The sequence below is a fragment of the Podarcis bocagei genome (genome assembly GCF_964188305.1).
Source record: "Podarcis bocagei genome assembly, chromosome: 6".
NCBI lineage: Eukaryota > Metazoa > Chordata > Lepidosauria > Squamata > Lacertidae > Podarcis > Podarcis bocagei.
Genome location: NC_138130.1, coordinates 53,443,580 through 53,459,620, shown reverse-complemented (window position 1 = coordinate 53,459,620; position 16,041 = coordinate 53,443,580). Strand labels below are relative to the sequence as shown.

The window sequence follows — 16,041 nt, the reverse complement described above, 5'->3', positions numbered from 1 at the left end:
TCCCAGCTGAAAACCATTTTTGTTTTTCAATATTTTTAAAATGAACATTCAATATTGGGGGTGAGGGGTGGGGGACCGACCGCGGGAGGATTTCTGCCGGCTTGTGAGAATTCCAGAGCTTACCTTTGGTGAAGTGTTCGCTTCCCTCCTGCCTCCTCAATGCTGCCCGTCTATCTAAGATTAGGACAAATTATAAATCCTCTGTTGGCTTTTCCTGCTCCTCATTGGACAGGAAAGCTGCCAAAAAAGGATTTCTGGGGTGGTTTTTTGGGAGGGTTTTTGGTGCTGGGGAAAAACAGCATCCGTTCATGCTCATAATTCGAAACCTAACTATTCTGCTTCCAATAAGCTGAACCACTTTCTGTAAATCTATTTAAAGCAAGGGAAACTGAAAGCACAGAAGCTTTTTGCGCATGTCTATTTATCACACTGTCTTTTTATCTGCACAAAGTTCTTAGGTGGCAATCCAACTAAGCTTTAAGCAAGCAAGATAGATTACCTATCTACAAGCACAGATAGCATTGCATTGCTGGAAGCAGTGCCTACAACTATACACACACAAACACTTGCTTGCAATTAATAGGTTGACTTATCCTTGGGAAATGTCCAATATTTGAAAGCCCAAATGAATTCAGTTTAACTTATTTCCAAGTAAACGCGGAAAGAATCATAGTTTTGGAAGGGATCCCAAATGTAATCTAGCCCAATCCACTGCAATGCAGGAATCACAACTAAAGCATCCATGACAGATGGCCATCCAACCAGTGGCGGAGCTTCATGCTCGGGCGGGGGGGGGCAGGCGGGGAGGGGTTGGCATGCCACCCACAGGGGCTTGGTGCACGTCCTGGGGGCCTGACACATCGCCTGCGGGGGCGTAGCACCGAGTGGGGGGGCAGCCGTGATGGTACCCCACCAGGATCGCGCTGCCAGAATCTTTTTTGTAACTTGAATCTGTTATAGGAATTTTAAGGTCTTATATATATATATATATATATATATATATATATATATATATATACACCGTATTTTTCGCTCTATAACACGCACCCGACCATAACACGCATGTAGTTTTTAGAGGAGGAAAATCCGTAGGCGTGCCACCCGTAGGCATTCCCTCCATAACACGCACAGACATTTCCCCTTACTTTCTAGGAGGAAAAAAGTGAGTGTTATGGTGCAAAAAATACGGTATATAATAAATGTTCATAAATGTACAAGGCACACACATATATAAGTATATATAAACCATGTGTCTGAAATAGTAAAGGTAAAGGTAAAGGGACCCCTGACCATTAGGTCCAGTTGCGGATGACTCTAGGGTTGCGGCGCTCATCTCGCTTTATTGGCCGAGGGAGCCGGCGTTTGTCCGCAGACAGCTTCCGGGTCATGTGGCCAGCATGACTAAGCCACTTCTGGCGAACCAGAGCAGCTCACGGAAACACCGTTTACCTTCCCGTCGGAGTGGTACCTATTTATCTACTTGCACTTTACGTGCTTTCGAACTGCTGGGTTGGCAGGAGCAGGGACTGAGCAATGGGAGCTCACCCCATTGCGGGATTCGAACCGCCAACCTTCTGATTGGCAAGTCCTAGGCTCTGTGGTTTAACCCACGGTGCCACCCGCGTCCCTGTCTGAAATAGTACAGGAGAACAATTTTGAATTGTACTCTCCCAAATTGTCCTCAAATATTTCTCTGCAAGGAGGAAGGGGGAAAGCTTTCCAATTGTCTTTGGACTGTAGAGGCTTACACCTCCCTGTAAATACAGTCTAGCAAGTTATGTTAAGCTGAGCACACTATCAATATGCATAAGAGCAGGGGTCAGCAACCTTTTTCAGGCGTCCCTCAGACCATATGGTGAGCCGGACTTTTTTTTTTTTTTTTTAAGGAACGAATTTCTATGCCCCACAAATAACCCAGAGATGCAGTTTAAATAAAAGGACACGTTCTACTCATGTAAAAACACACTGATTCCTGGACTGTCTGCAAGAGATTCCCTGTGTAAGAGATTCAGGAACTAAGTATTTACCATCTCAAAGGAATGGTCAGGCTACCCAGAAAAGGCAATCAAATAAGGCATTATCAGGTATCCTGGCAGACAGGATAGAAGCAACACTTTCAAATATCTGCTGGGGACCACCTCTTTCTGTGATGTATGTATGATCTTTTGGGGGGTGGTCTAGAGCTACAGGGTAAAGGTACCCCTGAACATACGGGCCAGTCGTGACCGACTCTAGGGTTGTGCGCTCATCTCGCTCAAGAGGCCGGGAGCCGGCGCCGTCCGAAGACACTTCCGGGTCACGTGGCCAGCGTGACGAAGCTGCTCTGGCGAGCCAGCGCAGCACACGGAAACGCCGTTTACCTTCCCGCTATAAAGCAGTACCTATTTATCTACTTGCACTTAGGGGTGCTTTCAAACTGCTAGGTTGGCAGGCGCTGGGTCCGAGCGACGGGAGCGCACCCCACCGCGGGGATTCGAACCGTCGACCTTATGATCAGCAAGTCCTAGGCACTGAGGTTTTACCCACAGTGCCACCTGCGTCCCTTAGAGCTACAGGGTAGGCAATTTCAAAAGTCAGTATAAGAGCTTGCACACCAATGTTCTGGGTTCTTCTCCTCCCTCCCTGCGTGGGGGACCCTGTTGCAAGAGTTTAATAAAGATCATGCTTACTAGCTGCTTTGCTTCTCAATATTCTCTGATTGGCCTGTGTTATTTTCTCCTACTGACAGAGAACCTACAGTACTTAAGGACTCTATAGGGGCTCTTAGATACGCCATAAGGGAAAGGGAGCAGTATTTTTCTATCATCAGTAAATGCATCAAAGTCAGTTTAAAAGGAGTGGCAGCTGAAGAAAGTGCATTTTGGACAAGGTGTATGTTTCACAGGAATGATTTTGCAGAATTGTTTATGGAATGAAACAGTGGATAAGTTAGGGTTCCTTGGATAAGGGCATAATTTAGGAAGCAAAGGGATCAAGGATTTTTCTTGTTCTTAAGTGGTTTACATTGGCACAAATATTGCAGTTTTGCCAAACAAAAGAAGGTTAGGGTTGTTTGTATATATGTGTGTGTGTGTGTGTGTGTGTGTGTGTGTGTATATATATATATATATATATATATATATATATATATATATCACTATCAACGTGGGTATCCGTTGATGTGACACAGGAAATCAGAGTAGGATCTTGTGCAGTTTCCCCCTAAAGCAGCACTAATTGATAGCTTTAGAGCTGAGAGATTATCTTCGGCTTTTTCAACACTGTAGAACACAGGTGTTTCACATAAATTCAAAGGATCTAGTTTACAGAGATATCTGTAGAGTTGATGCAGGATAGCCGCTTATTGAGAACTTGGGGAGCATGCTGATTAGAAAACAAGTTCTGATTTTTAGGCCTTACCAGATTCTGCAGATTTTACTTTCCAGCGAGAGGACAATAACACAAAATTGCTTTGCATTCTTGGTTCACTGCTTTTACAGAAGCATGAGGGAAAATAATAATAATAATAATAATAATAATAATAATAGTTGTTGTTATTTTATTTTAATTTATTTGTACCATACTTATCTGACTGGGTTGGCCCAGCCACTCTGGGCAGTTTCTTTTTAAAAAAGGTTTGTCACAGCATGGGAGAACTGAGAGACACACAGCTTCTGTTAAGGTAAAAATGACACGCCCTTTGCTCAGATATATTTGTGGTGTGTGTTTTTTTTTTTGGGATGTAAAGAGCACAGGCTGAGGACAAATGGCACTTGGCTTGTGTGGGGACCAGGTGGAGCAAGACACTCAGTCCTTGAAAGATGCTTTATTAGTACTGCATCCATATTTTTGAGGCACTTTCACATAATCTCACTGAAGTCAAGCATTTTAGCACTTCATTACCAACCAGCCTCCTCAACTCAGGAATTTATAAATCTTTCCCATATGAATAAGTTTGGTTATTTTTTTTATATAAAAAAAATACTTTTACTTCAGTTAGTGTCTAGGGCAGTCTTCTGTGTCAGACAAGAAAAACATTTTGTTTACTTCACTGATAGGAATATCTCTTAATGCAGGGATAGCGTCTTCTTGTGGTTTTTTCCATTTCTGATTTTTTGCGTAGTGGTCTGTAGAAAATGTAAGGAAAAATAAGATACGTCATGCTTTAGTCATACTAAAGAAAATACTTTTTCACAAGGAAGTAGTTTTACAGCAAGATATATTAATGATTCCTCTAATAAGCTAGCACATCTATTCCAAATTTCGAAAACCTTGCAGTCCACCATACAAAATCAGCATACAGCTTTACCATGTGAGTCCCAGAGACTAAGGAATGACCTATATATTCAGAAAAAGTGGGATAATCCTTTGGGGACTGTACCACTTCAAAATGCAGGCAGTGGGGTGGATAATTTAATGTTTTGCTTCCACTAAGTGTAGTCTAAGATATTCATCTTTCAAATATGGTAGCTTCTGCAAGGAAGGACTTTTTTAAAAGGTAGGGAAACCATTCAACACTTCTTTCCATAAGAATCCACTTGCCATTTAAACCATACCTTCCAAAAGGCTGGTTGAAATCCCACAAATTAATTGCATGCAAGGCAGAAAACTTAAAAGCTCCTTTTGTGCCGGGTTTTCCTGGCATAGAGAGAGCTTTTCATCTCTCTGACTTGCTTACCAAACTCTGGGATACTCTCATGTGGGCTTCCCGGATCTTGTGTGGAGACACAAGATGCAACTATACTGTATTGAAGCCACCTTTGGAAGTTCACCTCCAAGTGTCCCCACCATCAGAGGTAAGGTGGATGATTAAAACCTTCTCAGTAGAAGCACCTCATTTGTGAAATTTCTATCCCACAGAGGTGTATCTGGAACCAACACTACAATCTTTTTGCTTTTATTCTCCCTGGCTTTTAAATCTCACCCTCTTAACACAGTATTTAATTTTATTTATTTTTTAAACAAGCCTGGATGCTCTCCTGAAGGGTGGAATCTATCTATCTATCATCTATTTATCTATCATCTAAATTAAACTAAGATTGTGATTTGGTTTTGCTATTTTAGGTTTTAACATCCAGAGTTCTAGTATTCATGTTTAAATTTGTTTTCTTGTATGAAATTTTTATACGCTGGTGCTTTGAGCTGCCTTGAAGAACTGTGGAAAGGCAGGACATAAAATGTTTAATACCAGAAATGATTCCCCACTCGCATTTTCAAGTAGGCCAGTAATGTGCCATTTCCCTCAGTATATAGATCAACTCTATGATGGGCAAAGTAGGAAAGGTATCATGTGATATGTCGTAATCTATTGATGGAATGCAGAAACTCTTGAGTTAATTCAGTGGAAAGCCTTTTATCTATGTGTCAAGCAGCATGTGTTGATGAGAGTCATTTCTTACAAATGCAAATGACAAAAAGCATACTGATGATAAAACTTACTCTACAAGTACATGCATGTACGAACCAGACCCATGAGTAGATATTTTAAACTATAATAAAGTATAGGTACAGGTTGTTTGAAGAGGGGGCTACAAGTTGCAGGATCACATCAGCATTGCCCACAAGATGTATGTATGCCCACGGAAATCTTGATGCTTTTATTAACTCTTTTGCACATCTATTGTAGGGTAATACCGTTTTGACCAAAGTTTTCTCTTTTTTATAATGTTCTGATTTCCTTTCTGTTCTTTTAGGTGTATGTTTTTACACTGCCCTTTGAAAACTGTTGTGGGGGATCAGGAGAAGATGTGGTCAACCATGCAATACCTATTCAGCCCCAGCGCTCACAAGTCCCACAATAAAAACAAGTACAGTTGTTCCTTGGAAGTCAAACGGAACCCTTTCAACTTCCAAAATGTTCAGAAACCAAAGCACGGCTTTTGATTGGCTGCAGTAAGCTCCTGCAGCCAATCAGAAGCTGCAGAACCCCCATCAGACATTTGGCTTCCAAAAATAGTTTGCACAGTCACTTCCAGGTTTGTGACATTTGGGAACTAAGCTGTTCGAAAACCAAGACACGACTGTATTGTGAGTAGCTAAAAATAGTATTATGAGTGTATTACTTGCAGTCCTTGTCAGCATCCTTACCTGTAATGGTGTGTGTGGAATTCAGTGGAGCAGTACTGATCATATTAATACCAAAGAGGAGTACATAGGCTATTCCCACGCTAACTAAAAGGTAGACAGGCAAAGCGACAGCCCAGAACCTATGAAATGGAGGTAAAAACAGTTACCTTATGTAGAGTTGTATACACAAAGAAACACACAGCAGAAATCATTTCAAGCACTAAATGAAGTAAGGCCACATTTCAAAGACAATGGTGTAGTGCTGGAGAAAATGGTACAGCAAAGAGCATGACTGAGGCTGGAGCAGCTTCCCTGTGGGGCAAGTTTGGTGCCTTTTAATTTTGTAAACAAGTCAAAAGGGGCAGAGGACAGGATAGAAATTTTAAAAATTAACAAGTGTTGGTATCTAATGGCAATCATACTCTTGAGTAGGTCTACTGATTTCGGTGGTTCTGTTCAGAGCATGACTTAGTTGGTTAACAGCCAAACAGTAGAGCAAGAGTTCCCAAAATGATTCTCCATCTCTCATCACACAAGAGCGACTTGATTAAGAATGGTTAATCTAGGGAGTTTGCTGGCACAGGATGTGGCAATTGTCACTTTCTTGGAAGGCTTTTTTTTTAAAAAAAAAAAAGGTTAGACAAATGTAATGAGAACATCAATAGCTCTTAGCCTTTCTTGTAGAAATCATTTCAAAAACATACTGCCTCTGAATATCAGGTGCTTGGGACGGTCTATTTTTGGGGAAGGGTGGAATGCATGCCTTAATGCTCTGCTATGACAGGCTTTCCAGAAGCCTCTGACTAGCCAAGGATGTATCCCCTGCCAGAGGCTAGTGCTGCAAAAGGGAGCAGCAGCAACCTCCCCCCTTCCTTGAATTCTCAGCTTTCATTTTTTTTTTTAAAAGTATGTTTCCAGTATTTGTAGAACTTGAGCTATAAGGCAAAATGTACAGAAACTATTATTCTCTATTTAGCTGAGGTCTACAGCTAAATAGGGGACGCGGGTGGCGCTGTGGGCTAAAGCCTCAGCGCCTAGGGCTTGCCGATCGAAAGGTCGGCGGTTCGAATCCCCGCGGCGGGGTGCGCTCCCGCTGCTCGGTCCCAGCGCCTGCCAACCTAGCAGTTCGAAAGCACCCCCGGGGGCAAGTAGATAAATAGGTACCGCTTACCAGCGGGAAGGTAAACGGCGTTCCGTGTGCTGCGCTGGCTCGCCAGATGCAGCTTTGTCACGCTGGCCACGTGACCCGGAAGTGTCTCCGGACAGCGCTGGCCCCCGGCCAATAGATGTGAGATGGGCGCACAAACCCCAGAGTCTGTCAAGACTGGCCCGTTCGGGCAGGGGTACCTTTACCTTTACCTTACAGACATGAAAGACATTTAGTGTGAAAAATTATTCAAACCTACTTTTGAGGCCAGTATGTTAACCCCCAGGAGAACAGCCAGGATTCAGGTATATAGGCCCAGACAAGGTACAGCACTGAATAAAAAAAGAAGGAAGAAAAGTGCAATGGCAGATGGAATATGATCTCCTACAACAAAGTAGCCAAGCTTGCATCTATGGCCTGCCTGTCACTGGAAAGCCTGTTATTGCCGGTTATGAGATTCTGATCTGGCTAATATCTATCTGGATGAAATACCACTACAGTGCTGCAATAGACTTACTTCCAGTAAAAATGAATAGGGTTAGGTTCTTGTGCAGAGAAGGGGGAAGTCTATCAGACATCACTGGCCACTTAGCAGCTTCCAACAGTGAAGAGCTAAAGTTATTCAAATGGCTGAATGACAAGACAAGTCCAAAGGATTGCATGTTTTAGAACAATAAGAATATTGGTCAAGCGCTTTCAAATGAAGGCAAAGTACAACACATAAAACTGAGGATTCAGAAGAAGGCTTCCCTGTAACCTGTTCCTTTAGATTTTGTGCATGACTACCTGGAAGCAATTCCCACAGATTTGAATGCAATCCTATGCTCACTTATCTGGGAATAAGTCATAATGAAATCAATGAGCTTTACCTTTACAGTACAATCTTATATGTGGCTCCTCAAGAGGTCTAGCAACCCTTGCAGAGGCTCAACCCAGCATGCCTAATTGGTCATGATCCCTAAGCACTTTTGCTTTCAGTATTGACATCCTCCTTACCATCACACTTTAAAGTCTTGGAACTATGAAATGTGTAAGTGGTTGATTATAAGGTGAAATAACCAGGTTGCCCAAGGTGTCTTCTTGGATTGCAGTCACAACTGTGGAAGGAGGATTGGGCTAAAATGAGTTACTGAACACAGAAATATACTTACTAAATAGGAACTGGGATCCTAAATACAGAACAAAGCCATATATAGCTCTTTCTGGCAATGGGGCCGGTGAGTTTTCAACCATGTTGCTGTCTTCTATTTATCTATTTAGGAGGGGGGAAAGACCATTAGTGTTTTGTTGTGTTAGCATTCTACCTCCATCAACAACAAGGCACTGCTCTCAAATAAAATTCCCCACCAATTGAAGAAGCGAAACTGTGGAAAACACAGTAAAACTTGTAAGTATACAAGAGATACAAACTAGGCATAACTCCTGCTTTGGTTGGATGCAAGATGGCAAGTTACAAAAAACACTTCATCAGAAATATGAAAAGTTAGCTTACTCTCAGCTGCATCCAGGGCAATGTTGGTTACAAATTCAAATACTTCAATTTATGCTAATGTGCAATTACAAATCATTTAGCACTTCCAAACACCTAACAGTCCCCACCAAAAGGGGCCTATGAACAGTTTTAACAGCTTCATGTTCTCTTATCATTCATTAAACTTTGTATTAAAAACCAACAACTTTCGAAGCTAATTATGAGAAGTGTTTTCTACAACCACAAAGTGGGTTTCTTTTTTGGGGGTGTGGGGAGAATATAAGGCAGACCTGCAGTGAATAAAGACTACAGTACATGCATCTCCCTATAAAGGCAACTGGAAGTTACTATTTTTAAATTTATATCGTCCCTGTCCTTCAAGGAGCTCGGGGCAGCATATATGGTTTTCTCACCCCTCCTTTTCTTCTCTTGAAAAATATTTTCACAGCAATCCTGTAAGGCAGCTTAGGCTAAGAGAGGATGACTGTGCCCAGGTCTTCATGTCTGAACAGGGGCAGGAAGCTGCCTTAGACACGAGTCAAACTCTTGGATCATCGAGCTAATCGCAGTCACCATTGCCTTGCAGAGGATTCCCAGGGTTTCGAGCAGGATTATTCCCACCCCTACATACAGATGCTGGGGAACGGAACCTGGAACCTTCCTCATACAAAGCAAGCGAGCTATGGGCACTCCCGAATTTGGACCTGGTCCCCAAACCAAGTCCTAACTCTCTAACAACCGCACTACACCCAAAAGCGGGCATGGTGTTGTTTTAAAAATACTGCTGTAAAATATTCCCCCATCCCAGTTAAAAATCCGCCCTGATCTCATCAATCTCTATCGATGCCTGGATTGGATTTCCAAAAAGCCCCCTTCAAAACACACCTAGGATTGCAACTGTCTCGTTAAACTGCCCTCGCAGAAATCCACCCACCCAAATCCATCATTTCAACCGACTGCAGGCGTCGATGGTCCCATTGACTCCGGCGCAGTCCCGGCTTGCTGCTTCCCCCCCCTTAGCGAACCCGTCAGATGGAAACTCGCCAAATTCAGCCGGAAGTTGGGCGAGCGTGTGAGTCAGCCCACAACTTCAGCCAGGAGACATTAGAGATGCTCCACAACCCTTCGCACAACTGCGCCGCAGCCCGTCTTAGCCTTCCTGGTCCGCAATTTGAAGCATCTTTCGGCTCTCCCTTCCGATGTAAAGGGGTGCGGGCTCCCTATAGATATGCCAAAGGGAGGCAACGGCGCCATTCTGAGCCCGCTTAGGGAATCACAGCTAATGGCGGTTTTCATTTTTTTTACCGGAAATGGAAGCTGTGCGATGCTAACCCTTTCTATCTCTATGCTTCGAATAATAGACTCGTTGATGGCCCCGTTGAGGATGTTAAGTCACCTCCGAATTAGCAAGCTGTTTGTTTGGGCATCTAACACTACTGTGTTTTTTTGTTTTTTTTTAAAAAGGTCTCTACGCTTATTTTTGCCCACAAGTCGGCTCTAACTGAATTCTCACTGTTTGTACTTTTGGCACTTCGTTTCCCAACCTCGCTGCTTTTACATACACACACACGCGCGCGCGCGCGCGCCCTATTTGCATCAGATGAAGCCTTCAAAAGTTCATACCATAAAAGTGTTAGTCTTTAATATGCCATAATACCCTTTGTAGTTCGAGGCACATGCATTGCAAAGGTAGTCGTGTTGCTCCATACAAAAAGCATTCAGAATCCATAGTTGGACAATATTTAAAATGGGCTCAATAAAAATGTCATCCAAGTGTGTCGAGATGGATCCTCCATATTTTTAGGAGTATAAACTAATTACATGTCTATAACATTAGCCCATTCTTTGGTTCTTTTTGCATTTTTACTTGTCCCTCTTATCTCTTGCTTTGTGCAACATCTTGCCTGAAGACGAATTCTGGAGTGTTTTGAGGCTTGTCACCTTTTTGTGATATTTGGGTTGGTCCCAACTGGATTTTAAGTTGAGGTTGGATCCCCTTTTGCGGGGCTGCTGTGAGCCACTCTTCAGCATAGCCACTTCTCATACATTCAGTATGGAGAAGAACATTGGCGTTGGCAGTGTTATTTTTGAAACATTTAAACACAAACATAAACATTTTGCACACAAAACAATACACGCAAAATTATATCTGAGTTCATTAAGTGCATCTTCCCTGTGTTTTGTTGCTGTGGGTACCCTGTAGACTGAGCTATAATTCTAGTTTTCTGTGGGCCTGAGCAGAGAAAAGTATGTTTCAGAAGGAACCGAAACATAAGATTTCAGGAAGTACAGCCAATTCTATCAGATACAGGAAACATTCTCTTGAGTAAAATTTATACACCTAGCACTGATGGGGTTGAAACCTGGGTTACAGGAAATTAAATGCAAACAGCTCAAATCTCGCTGATTGCAAAGATATAGACACACATGCTTAGGATAGTTATTAAAAATGCCATGTCACGCTTCTGATGAAGTGGCCCGCAGTCCACGAAAGCTTATGCCATAATAAAGATGCAAGCCTTTTTTGCTGCAACACGGCTAACCCTCCCGCAAATCGTTAAAAGGAACCAAGGCATTCCACCCCGAGGGAATGGGATCGTTCCTCCATTTCCCCGCAAGTCTACGGGGTTGCAATTCCGGCCTGTTTCTCGCTCTATGGCAGGAGAGCAGCGGAAACGAAACCGAAGCGTCGCCTGTGGGTTTTCCTGCGTATTGCTTGGGGAGGGAAGAGCAGAGCAGCACGTCAGCGCTTGCGAGCGGGCGGAGCGAGTGGAGGTGGCTGCTCGGAGCAGAAGCAAAGCGGCGGAGGCGGCGCGGAAGCTGCGCAAAGACTCGCCCGTCTGCCCGGTGAGAGAGGTACGGCCGGTGCGCGCGGAGAGTGGGTGGAGGCGTGGGGGTTTTGCTCGGGAATCTGCGTGGCCCAGCCTCCTGGCCTGCCTGCCTGGCCGCTGCTCCACAGTCTCTTGGGCGGTTCACTTTTCTCCCATGCTGGAGCCTGGCATTCAAACAGTGCGTGAGCGAAAGGCCCTTTTGTCCATATTGATTACGACTAAGCCTGTGGCTGTTGTGGCCGGGGAACGTGATTTTGAAGTGCACGTCTGAATGCTGCCAGGCGATCGCTTCCTTCCAGCCACGCCCGCTCCGGAATCGGGAACATTAGGCTTGTAGCAGTAGGCCTGCTGTTGGAGAGGCGCTGCAGGCTTTCCGCTCCGAAGGCTCCAAACTCTTTCCAGTCTCCTCCTTGGATGACCTGGAAGTGGACTAATAAACACTCGCCCCCCGTCGAATGCCTAAGTGCAGATTCGGACCCCAGCCCCCCCCCCCAAGTTGAGAGTGGCACTTTTTAAACAGTTGCATGACTGTACAGGGTCTGGGAGAGTTGGAGGCATTCTGTGTAACAATCGCATGTACGTATTTGTGCTTTAGATCCACGCCTTTGTGCCCATGGTGGTGATTTTTTGCGATGTGTTTCTGAGGTGATGCACGATTTGATTATGGTTTGGGGTAGGCCTTGTTTAAAAACCTTCTCTTCTTTTGGATCTGTGCCTTTGTGCATAGGGTGGCCCTATGGAGTGATGGATGCAGAATCTTGCAGTGATGCAAGTTTCCAGGGAATTTTTGAATTGGATCATTGTCTCCATATCAGAAGAAAGGCAATCCACACTCCCAAGTTGTGAATTTTAAGTGTGTTTTTTCTTAAATAAACGTTACAGGAAGTTCCTAATACTAATTATATTTGTGTGTCCATCATTATATATGCCAGGGCCAACTTCTTAAAATAAATCCCTTTGATGTGCAGATGTTTTGGTTATGAGCTTCCTAGTTTTGTTTGGGCAGTTTTGTGCAATTTTATATTGGAGTGAGTTATTTGCATGTGTAAAATTCCCCCAAACCCCATGTAATTTCTCTTAGTTTTAATGGATTTATTACTTTTTTCCCTAAAGCCCCCAAACAACGAACACTATATTACTATAAAAGAAGTACAGTATACAGTTAAAAGTACAATTTCTTCCATTTTAAATTTGAGAAAATTCAAATTTACAACATAAGGCCTGTGGGCTGATTGATGTTTCCTCTTTTGATAATTTTCTTTATCTTTTTAAAAAGCATTTGTGGCCCAATCAAGTGGAGGTAGAAACAATATGCATTGTTTTGTGTTGGTGATTCAGAGGGTTCTGTCGCAGCCAGGAAGTCAGACTTGCACAAACATGGCTACTCAGAGTATACCTCATTGAGTTCAGAGAAGATAACGTAGACTGAGACTTCTTCATAATCAGTTCATGCATTAGGTTTTCTGCTGTGCACCAAACCACAATGTGTGAATTAGACAAATGCATGTTTGGAAAAACATATACAGTATAGAAAAACATGTTTGGAAAAACATATACAGCCCATGCTGCTGAGAACCAATATTGGCAGCTTCCTGTCAAGTGTACCCTCAGTTGAATACCTGGGTTTTCTGTCAATGAATATGCAGGAAAGCCTGTAATGTGTGAACTGCTGGAGAATGAAAAACTTGTGTGCTGCTGCCAGTGCAATACATGTTAGCTTGAAGGAAGGAGAAAGTGACAGAGACAACCAGAGATCAGAAAAGGAGACTGGAGTTTAGCTTTTCTGGTTAAAGAAAGGTAACCAAAATATACATTTAAAAAGGAGCTGATAGAATAAACTAGGGGGTCACCAACATTATTATTATTTATTAAATTTGTACAACACCCCTCACCCACAGATCTCAGGTGACCATAGAAGCACATGTTCTGTTCAGTGGTCTCTTCCCCTTCCCCTGCTAAAGTTCAGCTTGAATGAAGCATTCTGTTGTTTCCAGCAGAATAGATAGCGGTGTGTTGCAGGGTCTGTGTAGTGCCCATACCGTTTCCCTGATTTGCAAATGTGACTACAGGCCTCAAGAGGTTGGCGGCAACTGGAATAAACCAGTCTACCAATAGTACTAAAACAACCAAACAATGGAGATTGAAATGTTAAGAGCAGAAACACTGCATCCAATTAAAACTTGGGCCTCTCCCCTAAATGCTCAGTGAAACACCAAACTCTTAATGCTATGCCTGCGCCAGGAGGCTAAAAGCAAGGGGCCATATGGCTATCGCAGAGGAGGGAGCCCCAAAGCCTGGAGGGACTGGTCAAAAACATCCTGCTCCACATGCCCACCAGCCTGATCTCACCAGGCATGGCGGTGTAGAGTTGCACCATGGGCAGGAGTGGGAAACCTCTTGCCTGGGAGCCCAATGTGGCCCTCCTGGCATCTTTATCTGACTTAGGCCACCCCTGCTCTCTGTAGGCCATACCCTTCTCTGGCCTTGCTTACCTGGAATGTGCTGATGACTTGGTTACTTGGATGAGAGACAGAGAGGGGTGCCTGGAGAATCTTCCAGCCCACTCAATATACAGTGGCAAAATTTGCCTTCTTTGCTTCATCCACTGGCCTGTGGTCCCAGGATGCTTCCCCAGAAGGGAATGTGGCTCTTAATCTGAAAAAGGCTCCCCACCCCTGGCTGTGGGGGAGGGGGAGTATAAATTGTGGCTGAATTTAGCCTTGATTAGATTCATAGCTTTGTTATCTAGCAGCCAGCTGTAAAGCCTTGACCTGTAACAGTTTCAGTAGGCCTTGGCTCTGTGGACAGATGCTTAGAATTCTACCTTGAATATATGGTTAGTCTTATCAGGAAGCTAAATAAATATTAGTGTTTTAAAAGGCTTGCAGAACAGTTTTACCTCTTTTTTATTATTTCAGTTTAGATTTTTTACCCTCCCTTCACTATAAGGTCCTAGGGCTTATCGTACTCCATACTTGTTATGTAAACTCTGCACCATACTGACTTTGGAGTGTTCTGCAGCCTAAAATACTTGCATAGCAACAATGGGGCAGCAAAGTCCAGAGAGAGAACTGCTTTCAGGGTTTTTGCACAGATTGCCTCTTCTCTCTGCTTTTTTTGCCAGACTACAGGAACTGGATCTGACACTCTTCCCCACCCGGCTCCTTCACCTTCTGAGCCATACATACAAACAATCAAAACCTTTTTTGTGCTCCTCTAATCAGGCAACCCTCAGAGTTCTCACGTATTTGCCTGTAGGATTCCAGGTGAGCTGTTCTGAACATGCCTGCCTCTTGAAGTGACACAGCCACCTCCCCTTAATTCTTTGAGATTGAGAACATCTTTAATAAAAACAATTTAAAAAGGAAATTAAGAATTCAGGTGGAGGAAGATGTTTGCTAGAGGAGTTGGGGGCTCCTGTCCTATTTCTAGCAACAGGAGTTGCTAATATCTGGCAGGGCCTCAGTTTATGACCTAAGAGAGCCAGCATTTTCCCACGAGAAAAGATGCTTCTTGAGCTATCGGAGTTCAAAGCATCAAAGACTGGTATCAGGTCTGGAACTGTGTCTGGAAGCAAATGAGGAGCCAGTGTGATTGATGCATTATTGGTGCTATGCGCTCTCTGGCAGGCTCCAGGTAGCACCTTTGTTGTTGCATTTTGAACCAATTGAAGCTTTAGAGTCCTTTTCAGAACATGTTGCAGTGGGCTGACCTGCATGTTTCCAATGATTGTGGCCAATGTACATTCACACGGTGAGCTGGCAGATGATGCTATTGGCTGTCCGGCTACCTGGGTTCCCTCAAGGTTCATATCTACTTTGAGAGAGAAAGTGTGCACACTACTAGCATAGACTGAACACCTAAACTTTAATCAGTTTTGGGAAGTGTTGTAAGAAAAAAACTGCTCCCTTTCCCTTATGGGGTATCTAAAAGCCCATATAGAGTCCTTACGTAGGTTTTCTATCAGTAGGAGAAAATAACAGAGGCAAACCAGAGAATATTGAGAAGCAAAGCAGCTAGTAAGCATGATCTTTATTAAACTGTTGCAACAGGGTCTCCTGCTCACCCTACGCAGGGAGGGAGGAGAGGAACCCAGGACATTGGTTTCAAGCTCTTATACTGTACGTATAGACTTTTGAAATTGCCTACTATCCTGTAGCTCAAGACCACCCCCCAAAACATCATAAATACATCACAGAAAGAGTAATTTGAAAGTGTTGCTTCTATCCTGTCTGCCAGGATACCTGATAATGCCTTATCTGATTGACGTTTCTGGGTAGCCTGGCTTTGAGATGGTAAATACTTAGTTTCTGAATCTGTTATGCATATTGATAGTGTGCTCAGCTTAACAGATACTTGCCAGACTGTATTTACAGGGAAGTGTAAGCTCCTACAGTCCAAAGAGAATTGGAAAGCTTTTCCCATTTCCTTCCTCGTTGCAGAGAAACATTTGAGGTCAATTTGGGAGAGTCAGAATGGCTTCAGGATTGTTCTCCTGTACTATTTCAGACACATGGTTTATATACGTACGTATGTGTTTGCCTTGT

At 43.5% G+C, this 16,041-nt stretch overlaps 2 protein-coding genes across 5 annotated transcripts in view; one reads left to right on the top strand and one right to left on the bottom strand.

Moving 5' to 3' along the window:
- Positions 1-3,790: 3,790 nt before the first annotated feature.
- On the bottom strand, positions 3,791-9,899 carry PIGP (phosphatidylinositol glycan anchor biosynthesis class P). 3 transcript variants are annotated; one of them, XM_081198840.1, is made up of 5 exons: positions 9,708-9,899; positions 8,344-8,444; positions 7,452-7,524; positions 6,067-6,185; positions 3,791-4,106 (listed from the first exon to the last, which is right to left on the bottom strand). In XM_081198840.1, the coding sequence occupies exons 2-5, from the start codon at positions 8,423-8,425 to the stop codon at positions 3,976-3,978; spliced, it is 405 nt and encodes a 134-aa protein (XP_081054966.1). In that variant the 5' UTR covers positions 8,426-8,444; positions 9,708-9,899; the 3' UTR covers positions 3,791-3,975. The 3 variants fall into 3 exon arrangements, with proteins under 3 accessions (XP_081054966.1, XP_081054965.1, XP_081054964.1); XM_081198839.1 differs by having other exon boundaries at positions 9,549-9,876; XM_081198838.1 differs by having other exon boundaries at positions 9,598-9,876.
- A 118-nt stretch (positions 9,900-10,017) lies between these two features.
- TTC3 (tetratricopeptide repeat domain 3) overlaps positions 10,018-16,041 on the top strand; it is a 61,355-nt gene continuing 55,331 nt past the window's right edge. Inside the window, exons 1-2 of one of the 2 annotated variants that reach the window (XM_081198742.1) lie at positions 10,018-10,076; positions 11,326-11,510. In XM_081198742.1, the coding sequence (XP_081054868.1) occupies positions 10,033-10,076; positions 11,326-11,510 (229 nt within the window). In that variant the 5' untranslated portion in view covers positions 10,018-10,032. Of the gene's footprint in view, positions 10,077-11,325; positions 11,520-16,041 lie in introns of both variants that reach the window. The other variant, XM_081198741.1, reaches the window with a different exon arrangement.